We start from the raw sequence: 17115 nt of genomic DNA, 5'->3' as shown, positions 1-17115 counted from the left end.
GCCTACTTCTTTAAGTAAGCAAGTTGCATCTAGCTATCAAATTAAAACTTGAACAAATTTAATTCCAGTCTTCCTAGACTGTGTACTATACTGAAGCTGGGTTAAGAGAGAGGACCATGATCTTAGGCTCATTTCAGGGGTTCCTTGTCACTTAGCTATCATGATTCTAGAAAATATTCTATGAAAAGATTCTTAATCCATCTAAATTAATTAACTGAGGGTTTTTTTCCCCACTATCTGTGCTCATTTTTCTTCTCTTTGTTATATTAAAAAACTAACTCCAATTATCAGGTATAATTTTTAAAATATAAACATATCTACTCTTGAACTCTGCTCCATTCTACTTTCTTTCTCCCAGAGAGTCTCCCTGTGGAGAAATTCTTTTGGCAAAATCAACTAAAGTCAACAGCAGAAAGTAAGGATTGCAGGTTAAATTATACAGAGGCTTTCTTGGCCAGAAGAAGCAGAAAACTGAATTTATAGAATTTCCAGGCTGTATTTTGGGGCAATAGATACAAAAGCAGAATCCTAGATTTACAAAGAATTGTAGGGATTTGATAGTCTTGTATTCAGTTTTTGAAATTTATAAGATTCTAATTGTAAAAACCTAAAGATTTTTAGCAAAAGCAAAGCAAAGATAATGTGGACCACACCAGTGCAGATTTAATTCTCTTTTTCTTCCATTTATCTGGCTAAAGGTATAACTCCTATCTTTAGACATTTATGTATATGAAAAATACCAAAGCAGGAGGAATAAAGAATTGAATTTTGCTGGTGAGAGAGAATGAGATCATTCATATAATGTGTGTTTCACCCCTTCCTTCATGGCAACAAAAATGGGGTGAGCAGCATCAAACTAGACAGGAAAGGGTAAGTGTTATTTAAAAAAAAAAAAAAAACAGTAAAGGGTAGGGGATAGGGAGTGATGGTGAGAGTAGACCTTTCTGAGGAGGTGAGTTTAAGCAGAGACCTGAATGAAGACTGAAAGTAAGCCATACAAAGCTTCAGGGCAGAACTTTCCAGGCAGAGGGAATGGCAAATTACTTGAGAGTGGATCAAGTTAGAAGGGGCTGAAATGTTTAGAATGGCTGGAGAAAAAAGGAAGAGTGGGTGTGAGATAAGAATGGAGTGAGTGGTAAGGATGAGACAAAGAACGTTTTAGACCTTTTTTTAAAAAAAAAAAATAGAAATTGCTTTACAGCAATCATACAGATGGTTCTGACCTAAAGGCTTGAAATAGTTTATATAAAAAAAAAGTTGTTGGGGCTTCCCTGGTGGCGCAGTGGTTGAGAGTCCGCCTGCCGATGCAGGGGACGCGGCTTCGTGCCCCGGTCTGGGAAGATCCCACATGCCGCAGAGCGGCTGGGCCCGTGAGCCATGGCCGCTGAGCCTGCGCGTCCGGAGCCTGTGCTCCGCAACGGGAGAGGCCACAACAGTGAAAGGCCCGCATACAGCACCAAAAAAAAAGTTGTTTAAATATACCTCAATTAATGACTCTGTTGCCAACTTACTCCTGTATTTGAGGTCTGCTACACTGTCAGACATGACAGAGAGAAATGGTGTTCTAATGAGGGTAAGTTCTATCTAGTGCCCATCGTAAGGGGAAAATATTTTTTTTAATGAAAAGAAATTGAGTTTATCCACCTAAAGATTTAACCAACCACTATTTACAGACAAACTCTAGGCAAATAATTTTTATTATTTTGTCTATAAATTCAGACCTATTTATATATTGTTTCTAGTTACATCACCTTTGAAAATGGTAGTCTGTTATATCAGAGTTTCAGATCCTCCTGAGTGAGATGATATAACATGATAGCCCAACTTATTCCTTCTTGCATTGAGGACTTGTTTCTGTCCCTATCACATAGATTTTTGCTTCTTCCTTTCCCCCCTCTAGCTGATACCCTGAGAAGAACCGAGCCTCAACATAAATAGTGTCCTTAGTAAAGCCGTCGTCTTTTCAGTCTCTTAAGTTCCTGTCTACACAGTTTTCACAGGTTTCCTTTGATTTGAGTGTGTTTTATACACACATACACATATGTACATATGTATAACAGGTAAATTGTCTCTGCTTAGTGAACTTGTAAAATTAATAACAGAGACAAATAAGGAAAGTGATACAAATTCTGTCAATTAAAGGACTTTGTTGATGAACAGCTTTAGTTTTTGACAGAAAAAATGGGAAATGGGAAAAGGTATCAGAAAGGTCTCTGTTCTTCTCATACATGGTCTGAGTAAAGAGCCACTTTTTAATAGAGCCATGATGATTGAAATTAAGGTGTAAATAGTTTGCTGCTCCTTTTTGTCCCTAGTTTTTTTTTTTAAGGGGTATTTTTAAAGTTTTTTAAAAGAAGTAACGATTTTATAATGTCATATGTTAACCTTGTGGTAGGTTTAATTGAAAAGTCTTGGAGGTTCTTTTGTTTTGTTGGGGGGCGGTTGGTAATATTCAATGTCAGTAAGACTGAATTCGGCCAGCTGAGTCCATTTAGGACAATAAGTTGCATTATTTCATCTCTGATGAAAATAAATTGAAATGCCTTTTTCTTTTATTTCAGGCCTTTTTATGGTTATCATGAGAAGGAAAGACACTTTATGAAGATCTATCTTTACAACCCTGCAATGGTGAAAAGGTACAAAGATAAATGAAATAAAAAATGAATAACTATCACTTAAGTATTTTAATAATAAAAAGAAAAATCTAGAAGAAAGGCCTGTATAGTTTGTAGCATTATTAAAGAAAGAGACCATAATATGTACATATATGTGTAAAGAGAGAGAGTCATAGCTTGGACTCTAGGAAGGATATTTTAAGGGTAAGGGACCTTGTTTTACACCCAACTGCTTTTTGTCTGTCTTAGAGAGTTTGTAGAAGTATATAAAGAGAGATGGTTGGCTGCCTTGTATAATAATCCTAGTGCCCTGCTAGCCAGACCAAATGTTCAATACCAAGAGAAATTCGTTCTTCAGTTTCAAAGCAAGGAGAAATATGTGAGAGTGAGGCCAGAGTGGGAGAGCTTTCTACTGTGAACTTAACCACTTTTCAGTACTTAAAAGATTTTTCTGATGAGATAGGTGATGTTACTAACATTTTTTTCCATATTGTTTAATGAAATGTATCACCATTTAGAAGATTTATATAACTTAGTGGATCTATATTTTCCAAATGACCAGTGCATGATGTTAGAAAATTATGCATGGGTAAAAATACTCCAAGTGTTAGGTAGACCAATAAGTTTTAATATAACAGAGTACAAAAAGTTCATTGATTTGGTTTCAAATTCCACATTATTGCTGACCTTTAAGAAACTACCACTCCATTGCATTTCCATGTAGTAGAAACAAAGATCAACGTTTACCTGAAAAGGCTATTCAGTTACTCTTCCTTTTTCCAATTATTTATGTGTGTAAGGCTGGATTTTCTTCATATGCTTCAACCAAACAATATATCAGAACAGACTGAGCTGAAGCAGATGTGAGAATCCAACTGTCTTCTATTAAAACAGAGGCTTGCAAAGATTAAAACAATTCCTCTTTTCCCACTAAATTGTTTTTGTTTTGGAAAATATAGGATTTTTTAATATATAAAACACTGTTATTTATGTTAACATATAATGGGTTTATTATTGTTATTTTAAAATTAGTAAATAAGTTTTTTTTTTTTTTTAACATCTTTATTGGGGTATAATTGCTTTACAATGGTGTGTTAGTTTCTGCTTTATAACAGAGTGAGTCATTTATACATATATATATGTTCCCATATCTCTTCCCTCTTTGTCTCCCTCCCTCCCACCCTCCCTATCCCACCCCTCCTCTATGCTTAAGACATTCTGTGGGAATCAATTGGCTCTATAGAATTTACAATAAAAGTATTATTTGTGTATATTTTTTTGTTTGTAAATTGCTCAGCTACACATACTTTATATCAGTAAAATTTATAATAAATTATGTACATACAACACACACATACATTCAGTTGTTTTGGGAAATCTGTTCTTAAACATACTTGCACATCACTGTTTATAGGCCTGTTGTAAAAGATAAAGCATGTACAAAGGAAAATTACTGCTGCTGTCAGGTTGTCACTATTAGAAATGGTAGTGTCAAGTTCGGCTCGGTCTCTGGTTTTACTTTTTTACTATCATAAGTGGGGTTGTGTGATTTTTTATAATCCAGGAAAGGTTTTGGCAGCCTGCAAAACACTTTTTCTTCTCTTCTTTTCATGTAGTCCTTTCCACATCTTTATTCTTCTTTTACTTTGAAGATTTTTTTCATTTTTCTATCCACTAGTGGGATGTACTTTGCAAATTTATGTGTTACAGTTCCAACTCATTTAGTGATTAATTGAGCACTGGGGAAAGCAAATTCAGTTCCAAGAGACAGAATCTGATTGGTCCAGTGGGAAGTGATCCAGTTTGAAACAGATACTGATGCTGTTCCGAATATCTATGGTGAAAGAGAATCAAAGTGTTCAAACGCGATTGGTGGCTCCACTCCAGTCCACATTGGTTTATCTCTTAGACACACTTTACCCTTCTTTTGTCAGACAAAATGTTTGACATTAGCCTGTAAATAGGTTTTCAAGTGATACTGATGAATTATAAAGTTACTATAAGCTAGGGAAATTAGAATACCTGTTATCCTGTTAATGAGGCATGTGACAGGCATGGACATAACAGCCTATTCTCTGGCTCTGCAGTTCCTGAGGTCCTGTGGTTCAGAATTGTATTCACCCAATAGTGCTTTCTGGGTTTGTCTTAACCCCAGAGTTTCAGAGAAATTTGTCCTAGGGGCATGTTTGGACAGTGCTTTTGAAGTCTCAATGGCGGAGTTGCCCAGGTATGTCTTAGCAGAGAAAAGCTTTACTCATGTTGTTGTTCTATCAATAGTTTGGTATGCCCTGCATTTTTTTTTTTAGCATTTGGGGTGTTTAAAACAGCCTTGTAATGTGGAGAATGTGAGTCTAGAAGCAATTCACAAAGCAGGGCCCCATAGGAGAGGATGCTAAAGCTGTGCTCTTTTAGGTATGCTGTTTGTGGCATAATAGTCAGAAGCCTGAATTCCCTATTTGATTTTACTCAAGGCAGAGAAGAAAAACAATCCATCTCAAAGGGGTTTTATTCGTTTGTTAGCCTGTTAGCTTGCTTATTTGAGCCAGTTTGCTTAGCCTTGAGGAGCATGGGTGTGGAAGTAGACCAGTTCTAACACTTGCTAGCTATGAAAACTTGGAAAGTTACTTAATCTCTCTGTTCCTCAATTTCTTCATTTGTAGAGTGGGTATAACAGTAGCCCCTACCTCTTATTTTGTTTTGAGGGTTACATAAGCTAATACATTTACATGAGTTAAAACACTGCTTGTCACATTAATTAAGCAATCAGTAATTACAAATAGATATAAGCACAAAATAAAAATCACCCACTATTTCATCAAACTATATGCATTCAGTTCATTTCTTTCTCTTGGGAGGCAGAGATATTGAATAATATCCTGCGAACGGAGAAAGAACTTTGAGACTGAAAAATGAAGCGGACAACTCCATAAAGTGCAATTATAAAGTTTACTGTGGGTAACTTACATACAGGTAGGAAAGATCAGGCAAACAGAAGATCCAGAGGCATTCACAGCTGTGCTTTGTACTGCCAAAAGGGGTATGGGGGACTTAAAGGTACCAAAGTTAAAAACGGAATCTGACTACCAAGTGAGAAGCACATCCACACAGACTGGAACCAGGGGCACCCACCCCACTTCTGGGTCTCATGACCATTAACCATCTACCTCAGCAAAAGGCCCTCTTCCAGCTTTCATTTTAGATGAAGGCAAGGGTAAAAGTTGATAGGGAACTCATCTGGCTTGGGCGCATTCCTTTGTGAGCTAGGCTAAAGCTCAGTCACCTGGAAAGGACTGCAGGCCTAAGATAGAGCTGACAAGATGAAGCCAGTATGGTTCAGCTCCACGCTCCACCCCTGACATCTATAAGGCCTGCATGATCTTATCCATCATTCTTCCGAGAATACCCTAGAGCTAGACATCAGGAGTTTACATGCTGTCCCCACCCATTGTCCCCGTGATGTAAGGTTGAAAGACAGAATACCCCTGGCATTACTTCAGAGCTAGACATTGGCAGCAATCTGCATACCCAGAAGTCAGAGTGGTTGTGGATGTCAACATAGGTGGTAGCCCAGGACAAGAATGCATTAGTGAAGGTAGGTAGCACTAATCTTAGAAGGAAAAGGCTAAGGACGATAAGTGTTTTAAAGGTACCAAGAAAGACAAATCTTCATTCAGAAACAACACTGTAGCAGTTTGGTTTCCATGTGCCAGGATCACCCTGGGCTTTGACACTTTTCCAATAGGACAATAACAGACATTTTGTGCCTTTACATTGGAACTGGGCAGGGAGATATTATATGTGGGGGCTTCAGTAGGGGCTCATAAAAGAAGCCCTACTTCAGTCCCCCATTTAATTTCTATGGGGGTGGTCACCTTGGTTATGGCTGGGCCTTCACTTAGAAAGATTGAGGAAATACTATGCCAGGGCCTGGCCCTTACCCCCAAGGTATATGGATGCCAAGCCACCTGGGAGGGGTATACCATTTGTCTCCAATCTAAGATAGTCTCCCCAGGTAGGAGGTTCTGTGGCACTCTTAGGATAAGACCCACATCCCATCAGATGGGTCTCAGTGCTCCTTCTAACACTTGTACCTTTAAGGCCCTAGTTGGCAGAGCAGGCACAGTCAGTCTCTCATAAGCAGACATGTGGCCTGCTGTGGGTTCAGTGTTTAACAGCCAGATGGCTTCTAGTAGTGGTGGAGAACATCCTCTTAAAGACCTGTCTGGAGAAAGCTTCTTCAATGTCTCAGTAACCTGTTCATTCTTTCTACCAGCCCTGTGGCTGTTGGGTTATATGGCAGATGGAAGGTCCATAAAATCTCCTGGGCTTCAGCCCATTCTTTTACATCACGACCAGTGATATGGGTCCCTTGGTTGCTGTCTGTATGAATGGGGATCCAGTACATACTTTCCAACTTGGTCAAGCCCCTAATAGTGGCTGTCTGATTTGCTCTCTTACTGGGAAAGGCTTGTATCAGCCAGGTACCTGTGTCCACACAGGTCAATGTGTACTTGTGTCCTTCTGATAAGGGCAGGGGGCTGATATAGTCCACTTACCACCTGGTCACTGGGCTAGTGCTCGTCCAATGTGACCAGGAGTATGTCTCAGGGGTCGTCACCACAGGCTACAGTGGGGGCAGTCCCTATCAACTGCCTACCAGTCAGTGTATTTGATGGAGAGGTGTAACCTCTTGGCTATCTCCCAGGTGGTTGGGGCCTCAGTGTCTGTCCTGGTTTTCAGTGAAGCCACTTTGCCACGTCCGAGGGAGTCTGTAACTCTTCCAGGAGGACAGCTTCCTCCTTGGCTAGGGTGTCTGCTTTGTGATTCCCAGGCAGTGTAGTTGGAGAATGTGCAGAGACATGCCTTACCTTGATGGCAGTACTGGGTTGTGTGCACACATCCCAGATGTCCCTCTGTAGGCCAGCTCCCCACAGGTGCCGTCCCAAGATAGTCCAGCTTTCCTGATGACATTGTGGCATCCACATGGTCAGTCCTTTTCACACAGCCCACTTGTCTGTGGCTGTATAGAGGGGCGTAGATTGATGAGTGATCTCAAGCTATACTGCCCCCAGTTCAGCCCGCTGACTGCTGTGCTTAGTGCCTTCTTCAAACCAAATGACATTGAAATCCAGGCGAACTGCTGAAGTGGGCCAGGTGGGGGTATTGCCTTGACTGCTGCCATTGGTGAACCATGTCTCAGGAGGAATGGTCCCGATTCCCTCTTTGACTTGGCTGAGAGGGGAGCGATGGGTGGTATCTGAGGGGCCATGTCTAGATTCACATAAGACCCTGGCCCAAGGGGAGCATGTAATTTCTCAGAGAGCAGGCTTGAATTGTACACATTACCTTGTTGAAGGTATGGGTGCCACTTTTGCCGTTTGCTTACTTGGGCACAGGCACTTTTTGGTTTAAGGAGCATGTTCTTAACCCATGAACAGACACTGGTAAGTCCATGGTGAGGCCTTCTGTTTTTGCTGCAGGGCCAGGTAGACTACAAGGAGCTGTTTTTCAGTAGGGCTGTACCTCACTTGCCGTCCCTTCTACAACTGAGAATAAAATCCTAGTGGGATGCAATTCCTTTCCTGCCTTTGCCACAGGCCCTAGCCAGAACCTTTCAGGTGTGAGTCAACATCTAATTCACAGGCAGCGTCCCGCATAAGTACTCCCAGAGCCTGAACCTGTTTTACTACAATTTCAGCCTTTTCAAAAGCTTCCTGAAGGTGGATGTCCTAGTCCCATTTTTGTCCCTTTCTAACCAGAGAGTACTATAGGGGCCATATTATTTGTGCCGAATGTGGTATGAAAGGATGACAATAATCTAGTGACTCCAGAAAGGATTGTAATTCCTTGACTGACTGGTATGGCCAAGGCTTGGATTTTATCGATAACCGAGGCTGGGGTAACTTTTGTCTTACCTGACCAGATAACTCCCCAAAACTTTACTGACTGCCCAGGTCCCTGGATCTTGTCAGTGTTTATTACTTCCTATCCTCAGTTCTGTAAATGTCTGTAAAGAGGCAGCAGTTCAGGGCAGGAGTGACAAGGCATCAGAGGTCAACATAATGTCATCAATCTAATGAAATAATTCCAGCTCAGGGTGGGGCTTTCACCAGATTTCTAGGTCCTGGGCGACCAAACTATGACAAATGGCAGGACTGTAAATAACCTTGAGGCAAGACCTGAAAGGTCCATTGCCTCCTATCCCAGTTGAAGGCAAATTGATCTTGAGAGCTAGCACACAAAAGAATGTTGTAAAAGGGGATACAGAAGTCAGGCACACAATAGAAAGTTTTCAGTGCAGAGGAACGATGCTCTAAAATAGTAGCAATATTGGAGACCTCCACAGGGATGGGAGGAACCACCTTATACAATTCTCTTTAGTCAACAGTCCCTTTAGGCCATTTTACTGGCTGCAATGGGCTATTTTAGGGGCTATGCATGGATCTAATGACTCCCACATTTTCTAGTTCTTTAAGTGTAGTAGTAATTTCTTCATAGCCCCCAGGCAGCCTACACTCTTTGACATTAACAATCTGGCAGGGTAAATGGACAAGAGTTCACCTTACATGGCCCACCAACATGGGTTTCACCACTCTGATGCGAAGGCAGGACTCTCCAGTAGTGGTGGTCAAATCTAGGTCTTGTGAAACATCAACACCTAGTATATATTCTGGTATGTGGTCAATGTATATGAGGGACAAGCAGGGGACAAACAGCCCATTTGGAAATATAAGCTGGTTTGTCTTACTCGAATAGTTTGGCCCCCTTATCTGTCTATAGCCCGTATTCTCCCCCAAATTTAAAAGGGTTGTCATGCAGTAAGGTATACTTAGCTGTGGTATCTACCAGTGCTAAGACTGTTCGTGCAGGTCCAATAAATCAGCAGTTCCACCTGGGGCTTCCAGTCACCTCCTACAACACAAAGTAGAGGGCAACATTGTCCCAACCCCTAGTTCTCTGCGTGTAGGGGATCCATCCTGGTGTTCTACTTCTAGAGATGGGACACTGGGACCCATTGCCACATGTTTATGGTCAGTAGGCAGAGGAGTGAGCTGTCTTGTTAGGACTTTCCCAAAAGATAACAGGACTTGATTAGGTTGCTTATCAATGTCTTCCTTTGGAGTCCTTGCTACTCCTATATCCTGCCAAAGCTGTTTGCATGTCAACTGGGTTGGTCCTTTCTGTGTTTTCTCCATCCTTTCTTTGTTTCACCTTTATTTCTTTATTTTTGTTTGCCTTTCTGTTTCCTTCATGGTGAACTCTTTCTCTTTCACTGAGATCTGCTATAATCGCAACTACCAGAGCTAGTGCTTTACTGACCATAGGTGCCAGAACTGATATTAAGGTGCCATACCAAGCTCGGAGTCCGCGCTTTTTTTTTTTTTTGGTGGTACGCGGGCCTCTCCCTGTTGTGGGCTCTCCCATTGCGGAGCACAGGCTCCGGACGCGCAGGCCCAGCGGCCATGGCTCACGGGCCCAGCCGCTCCACGGCATGTGGGATCTTCCCGAACTGGGGCACGAACCCGTGTCCCCTGCATCGGCAAGCGGACTCTCAACCACTGCGCCACCAGGGAAGCCCAGGAGTCCGCGCTTTTAGCCGCGGCTTGCGCCCGTCTCTGGAGTCCGAGCTTTCAGCCGCGGCTCGCGCCAGTCTCTGGTTTCCGAGCTTTTAGCCGCGGCTCGCGCCCGTCTCTGGAGTTCCTTTAGGGCAGCGCTCTTAAACCCCTCTCCTCGCGCACCAGGAAACAAAGAGGGGAAAAAAAAAGTCTCTTGCCTCCTCAGCAGGTGCAGCCTTTTCCCCGGACTCCCTCCCGGCTAGCCGTGGCGCACTAACCCCTTCGGGCTATGTTCAAGTCGCCAACCCCAGTCCTCTCCCTGAGCTCCGACCGAAACCGAAACCGAGTAAATAAGTTTCTTAAAATTTTCTGTTTTAACCTGATTTGGTAAGTGTCAAATCAAACAAAAACTCTTTGATGCTGTCAGTAAATTTTAAGAATGAAAAGGGGTCCTGGGGTCAAAAGTTTGAGAACCATCAAAATAAAGCTCTCTTAATTTCTATCAAAGATTCTTAAAATCTATTCACAGCCATTCTGTCCTTCTCACTGCCTATTACAGTGGAAGAGATTTACCCCCTTACCTCTAAAGCTCATATTCTACCCTCTTTGATCTTTGCTTCCATCTATCAGTTATCCCCATCTCCCTTTCCACACCATTTAAATATTAATAAGACTCTGTTAATTTTACACATACACACATTCATACTCAAAAGACATTCATACTTACAGCTATTCTCCCAGAAGATTTTTTTTTGGCCTGTGTTGGGTCTTCGTTGCTGTGCGTGGGCTTTTCTCTAGTTGTAGCGAGTGGGGGCTACTCTTACTTGCAGTGCACGGGCTTCTCATTGCAGTGGCTTCTCTTGTTGCAGAGCATGAGCTCTAGGAGCACAGGCTTCAGTAGTTGTGGCACGCAGGCTCAGTAGTTGTGGCTCGCAGGCTCTAGAGCACAGGCTCAGTAGTTGTGGGCTTAGTTGCTCCACAACATGTGGGATCTTCCTGGACCAGGGATCACACCCGTGTCCCCTGCATTGGCAGGCGGATTCTCAACCACTGCGCCACCAGGGAAGTCCCCTCCCAGAAGAATTTATCTATACTTTGTGGGTTCAGTGTCTTACCTCCCATTCACTCTTTAACTTAATCCAATATAGGCTCTACTTCAACCATTTCACTCAAATTGCCTTCATTAGTGACCTCAGTGTTGTTAAACCCAATTAACACCTCTTTGTCCTTACCTTTTGACCACTTGTCAGTGCTTAGGTAACTTAAAATAAGGCTGCTTTGATGTAAACCTTTTCTGGTTTTCCTCATACCTTTCTAGTCATTCATATTTACAACATTATGTCGATTCCTCTTTTAACATTGTGGTTGTTTCTTGGACTTTTGTCTTAGGCATTGATTTTTTTTTCCTCTCTATATGTTCCCTTCACTTTACAGTCTTATATACTCCCATTTTTTTTAATCTATGCATTTGGCTTCCAAATGTATATCAGTAGCTTGAATTTTCCTCCAGAGCTCCTGACCAGTGTATCAAATCATCTGTCTACTGGATAAATAGAATAGCACTATAGTTAAGAGTGAGGGGTCAAGTCAGAGAAAATTTGGGTTGAATTTTAGCTCTTCCACCTTTTATTTGTGTGATTTTGGACAACATTTTGATCTAAGGCCCAATTTCTCTGTTTATAAAATGGGGATAGTAGTACCATAGGTTTGTAGTAGGAATTACTTGAGATTAAGCATTAGAGCACCCAACACAGTGTCCAGTACATAGTGCCCCAAAATATGTTTGCTTCCTCTACTCTGTTAACAAAATTATCCTTATCCTCATCCTTATTATTATTTCTAATATTTTTATAGAAATCTCCCTGAATACTCCAGTATACCTAAACTCCAGTATGTCTAAAACTGAGTTTGTCTTTATTTCCTCTCTGAATAAAATCCCCAAACAAACCTGTTTTCTTCCAGTAATGTAGCACCACCAACTAGCTGCTTAACCAAGATATCTAGGCATTATCCTCAACTCATATTGTCTCACCCTCCATATCTAGTTAGTCATCAAGTCCTGACCATTTTATTCCTTATATGTCTCCTGAATCAACACATTTCCATGATCCTTGTTAAAGCCACCATCATCTTAGTTTTTCTACAGTAATCTCTCACTCTCTGTCTCTAGTGTTCTGCATTCTCTAGCTAACCTGGTCATTTCATTTTCCTGCTCTTCACAGGCAAATTCCACCACCTTTTCAGATGTCTTTATTAGGCTCTGCATGATCTGACTTCTCATTACCTCTCTACCCTCCCCCCACCACCACCATAGCCTCTGTCTCTAAGCCTCACTCAGTGGTTTCAGTCCTTGAATAAACCACATTTTCTTGTGACCCTTCACATGTGCAATTTTATTCGCATGAAATACTCTTGTCTCTGAGAAAAAGTATTTCCAGTTCATTGTTTAGTCTCCTGCTTTAGAGACTTCTCTTCAAGAGGCTTTGCAGAAGCTACAGTCTGGTTAATATCCCTTCTAGATGTTTCATATACTTCCCCTGCATAGCACTTGCCCTGTTTATAATTGCCTATTGTTTGTATTCCCCATCATGAAGGAAAAATAACTCAGAGAATAAAAATATCAAAAGTGGGGGGCTTCCCTGGTGGCGCAGTGGTTGAGAATCCGCCTGCTAATGCAGGGGACACGGGTTCGAGCCCCGGTCTGGGAAGATCCCACATGCCGCAGAGCAACTAGGCCCGTGAGCCACAACTACTGAGCCTGCGCGTCTGGAGCCTGTGCTCCGCAACAAGAGAGGCCGCGATAGTGAGAGGCCTGCACACCGCGATGAAGAATGGCCCCCGCTTGCCACAACTAGAGTAAGCCCTCGCACAGAAACTAAGACCCAACACAGCAAAAATAAATTAATTAATTAATAAACTCATCCCCCCAACATCTTCAAAAAAAAAAAAATCAAAAGTGGTAACATCTCTGTGTGGTTGATTGAGTCATATGTCCTTTTTTAGAATTTTTGTATAATCTTTTCAAATTTTTTTCTGGACTTTTTAAAAAAGCTAATATTTTAAAAATCCTTTTGACATTTTAGGTTTTTCAGTATAGTTAGCATTAAATTAGTTTTAGAAGTCAAAATATTCTTCATTCAAGGCATTTTTTGTCATTTTCTTTCAGAACATGCAGCTTACTTTAAAACTTGATTTTAAACTTTCAATTTCCAACAAAATACAAATTTCCAGTATAATTGAAATCAAAATTTTGTGTGCTAGTATAATGTGTTTTATTCTCTATGTTTGTATAATCACCGTTTCACTTAACATTCTAGGAAACATAATTTTATGATATAACTTTTTTTTTCTAATTTAGGATATGTGAACTTTTGCAAAGTGGAGCCATAATGAATAAATTTTATCAGCCTCATGAAGCGCATATTCCCTACCTCCTACAGCTCTTCATTGACTACAATCTGTATGGAATGAATTTAATAAATCTGGCTGCTGTCAAGTTCCGAAAAGCAAGGAGGAAAAGTAAGGTTAATTTTGCAAGTTCAAATTAAAGCTTTTGAAACAAGTATTATGTAATTTATGATTTATAAAATAATATATATTTAGAAAATAAATGCTGAGTGGATAAGGAATAAAAAGAAATATGCAAAAATGTCTTAGAGTTTATCAAGAAAAGAATCTCAAAATAAATTTTTTTGGTAATAGCTTTATTGAGATATAATTCACATGCCTTACAATTCACTCATTTAAATGGACACCTCTGTGGTTTTTAATATATTCACAGAGCTGTGCATCCATCACCACAATCAAATTTAGAACATTTTCAACACCTCTAAAGGAAATCTTTATCAATCACCCCCAGTGCTCCCTTAGCAACCATGAATCTTCTTTCTGTCTCTCTGTTTGCCCATTCTGCACATCTCATATAAATGGAATTATATGTTTATTTGTTTTCACTTAGCCTAATGTTTTCATGGTTCATCCATGTTGTAGCATGTATCAGTATTTCATTCCTTTTTACGGCCAGGTAATATTCTGCTATGAATATGCTACATCGTTTATTGATTCATCAATTGATGGATGTTTGGGTTTCCTCCTTTTGGCTATTATGAACAGTGCTGCTGTGAACATTCATGTACAAGTATTCGTGTAGCCATGTTTTCATTTCTCTTGGGCATATACCTAGGAATAGAATTTCTGGTTAAAATGCTGTAACATCTTTTGCATTTTATTGTTGGATTCCTTCTCCTCTACTTAAAGTGAAACCAACATTTTTCCTCCAACCCTGCTGTCCTTTAGGTTATAATTATTTTCTTCTTTTTCACTGACAAACTTTTAAAACCAAAAGTTAGCTTTTTTTTCTCTTGTTGTTTACCAGCTATTCTTTTTTGGTTTAACTCCTTGGGTCTCTTCTACCACCATACCCAAACTGTACTCTGAAAAGTAACCAGGAAGGACTTTTTCCCCCTCAATGGTGGGTTAGGTTATTGGGATCCACGCTCCTACTAAAACCAATTTAATAACTAGGTAAGATTTTTTTTTTTAATCTATCACAGATATTATAAACAATAAAGAAGTACTGGCCAAAAGAGGAAATAGAATGCTGAAAACAGCCTTTGCCCTGAGGGGTTTGCTAATCCTGGCTGCCTCCATTGAGACAGCCTTACTAGGTGAGGGAGCCAGAAACAGCAACTCAGGGCCTGCTGGACAGGTTGGAACCCTCCAGAATAAGGTAGGCTTTCAAAGAGATATACCCAAACTAGGAAGTGGAACAACTTTGAGACATTTCAGTTTGAATCTCTTGGGACTAAAAGAGATTCCCAAATCTAGGACTTCATCTTAGGTGGTGGAATCATTGGATATCCATATGCCAGAAAATAAAAATAAAAGAGACCAGACATATACTTCATACCTTGTATAAAAATTAACTCAAAATGGATCATAGACTAAAATGTAAATCTATCAGACTTCTAGAAGAAAACAATGAGAAAATCTCCTGACAAGTTGATTTTGTCAAAGTTAAAAACTTTTTCTCTGTAAAAAATAATATTAAGAGAATAAAAAGATAAGTCACAGACTGGGAGAGAATATTTTCAAATTACATATCTGATAAAGTACTTATATCTTGAATATATAAAGAATTCCTAAAACTCAACAGAAGCAAACAACCCCGTTAAAAATGGTCAAAAGACCTGAACAGACACTTCAACAAAGAAGAAGATATAAGGATGGCAAACAGGAATAGATGATTCTCAACAGTATATATCATTAGGGAAATGCATTTTAAAACCACAAAGAGCAACCATTACACACCTATTAGAATGGTTAAAATCCAAAAAAAAACTAGCAATAAACAAATGCTGGTAAGGATGGGAGCAGCATCAGCTCTCATTCATTGCTTGTGGGAAGGCAAAATGGTGTAGTCACTTTGGAAGACAGTTTGGCAGTTTCTTGTAATGTTAAATATAGACTTAACATATGACCCAGCAGTTACACTCCTGTATGTTTACCAAGTGATTTAAAACTCATGTCCACCTAAAAACCTGTATACAAATGTATATAGCAACTTTATTTCATAATTGCTAAAAATCTAAAGTAACCACTCAGTGGGGCAATGGATAAACTGTTATATACCAATACAGTGGAATGCTATTTATCAGTAAAACACATCAAGCTCTTGTTTCATACAACATCGATGAATCTTTAATGCATTTTACTAAGTGAAAGAAGCCAGACCCAAAAGACTACAAGTTGTTTGATTTTATTCATACAACATTCTGGTAAAGGCAAAACTATAGAAATGTAAAACATATTAGTGGTTGCCAGGAGTTGGAGAAGAAGAGAGTGTTGACTACAAAGCCAATATATAGGGGAACTTTTTTTTTTTTTTGGTAGGGGAACTTTTAGGATGAAGGAATTATTCTGTATGTTACTGGCATGGTGGTATGATTCTGTGCAATCTTGAAACCCATGAAATTGTACCTTAACCAAGTATTGATGGTTAACATCTCCAGTGATGGCATATGGATATCGTGTCCCCTCTCATATGATACGATGAGGATGCTTCACCTCTGTGGTATTCTTCATGGAAACCCATAATAACAATCTAATCATGAGGAAAACATCAACAGACCCAGATTGGAGGACGTCCTATAGGTGAACTGACCAGTACTCATGACTGTCAAGGTCATGAAAAACAAGGAAAGACTGAGAAATAGACCAGAGGAGACTAGGGAGACATGATAACTAACTACAATGGACCCCTACATTTCAGGATCCCTACATTGGATCCTGAAACAGAAAATGGACAGTAGTGGATAAACTGCTGAAATTCAAATAAAGTGTATAGTGTAGTTAATAGGAAGGTATCTGTGTCAGTTTCTTTGTTTTGACAGATGTGCTTTGATAATGTAAAATGTTAACAATGGGAGGGGGTGTGGTAAGCAGATTCAGAAAATGTACTATCCTTGTAACTTTCCTGTATCTAAAATTATTCCAAAATATAAAGGTTATTGGGGGAAAAAAGAATAACAGTTTGGTTATCAGTGTGAAATATAGCTGGGAGTTCAAGAAGAATTGACTGAATGGAAAATGTTCTAGAGAGTGTACGGGAGGTATTTATAGGAAAAGGAGGTCAGTTTTACAAAAGTTTGTTTCCAGTAGGTGAAAAAGCATGAGGAAAGTCTGAATTAGCAAATATATGTAAGCCATTTATTTTAGTTATAAAAGTTAGATGAGTATTGGAAGGGATTTTTTTCAAAATATGGAAAATTTTTACAATTTGAAGGCAGAAATATATGAAATTTCATTGGGGGAAATTAAAAGCAGGGAAATTTCAAGTATGGTGAAATGTTTATTTTAGGTTTTTGTTTTGTTAAAAAATTAGATAAGGGCTTCCCTGGTGGCGCAGTGGTTGAGAGTCCGCCTGCCGATGCAGGGGACACGGG

General features: G+C 39.9%; 1 protein-coding gene across 2 annotated transcripts in view; it reads left to right on the top strand.

Moving 5' to 3' along the window:
* The window catches only part of REV3L (REV3 like, DNA directed polymerase zeta catalytic subunit), a 199266-nt gene that overhangs the window by 65042 nt on the left and 117109 nt on the right, over nt 1-17115 (top strand). For both annotated transcript variants that reach the window (XM_007451747.1, XM_007451748.1), the window contains 2 exons: nt 2562-2636; nt 13530-13690. In XM_007451747.1, coding sequence (XP_007451809.1) covers nt 2562-2636; nt 13530-13690 — 236 coding nt within the window. The remainder of the gene's footprint in view (nt 1-2561; nt 2637-13529; nt 13691-17115) is intronic.

The sequence above is a fragment of the Lipotes vexillifer genome, unplaced genomic scaffold (genome assembly GCF_000442215.2).
Source record: "Lipotes vexillifer unplaced genomic scaffold, Lipotes_vexillifer_v1.1 scaffold1266, whole genome shotgun sequence".
NCBI classification, from domain to species: domain Eukaryota; kingdom Metazoa; phylum Chordata; class Mammalia; order Artiodactyla; family Lipotidae; genus Lipotes; species Lipotes vexillifer.
The sequence above is the reverse complement of the archived record's forward strand: the minus strand, read 5'-3'. Positions and strand labels throughout refer to the sequence as shown.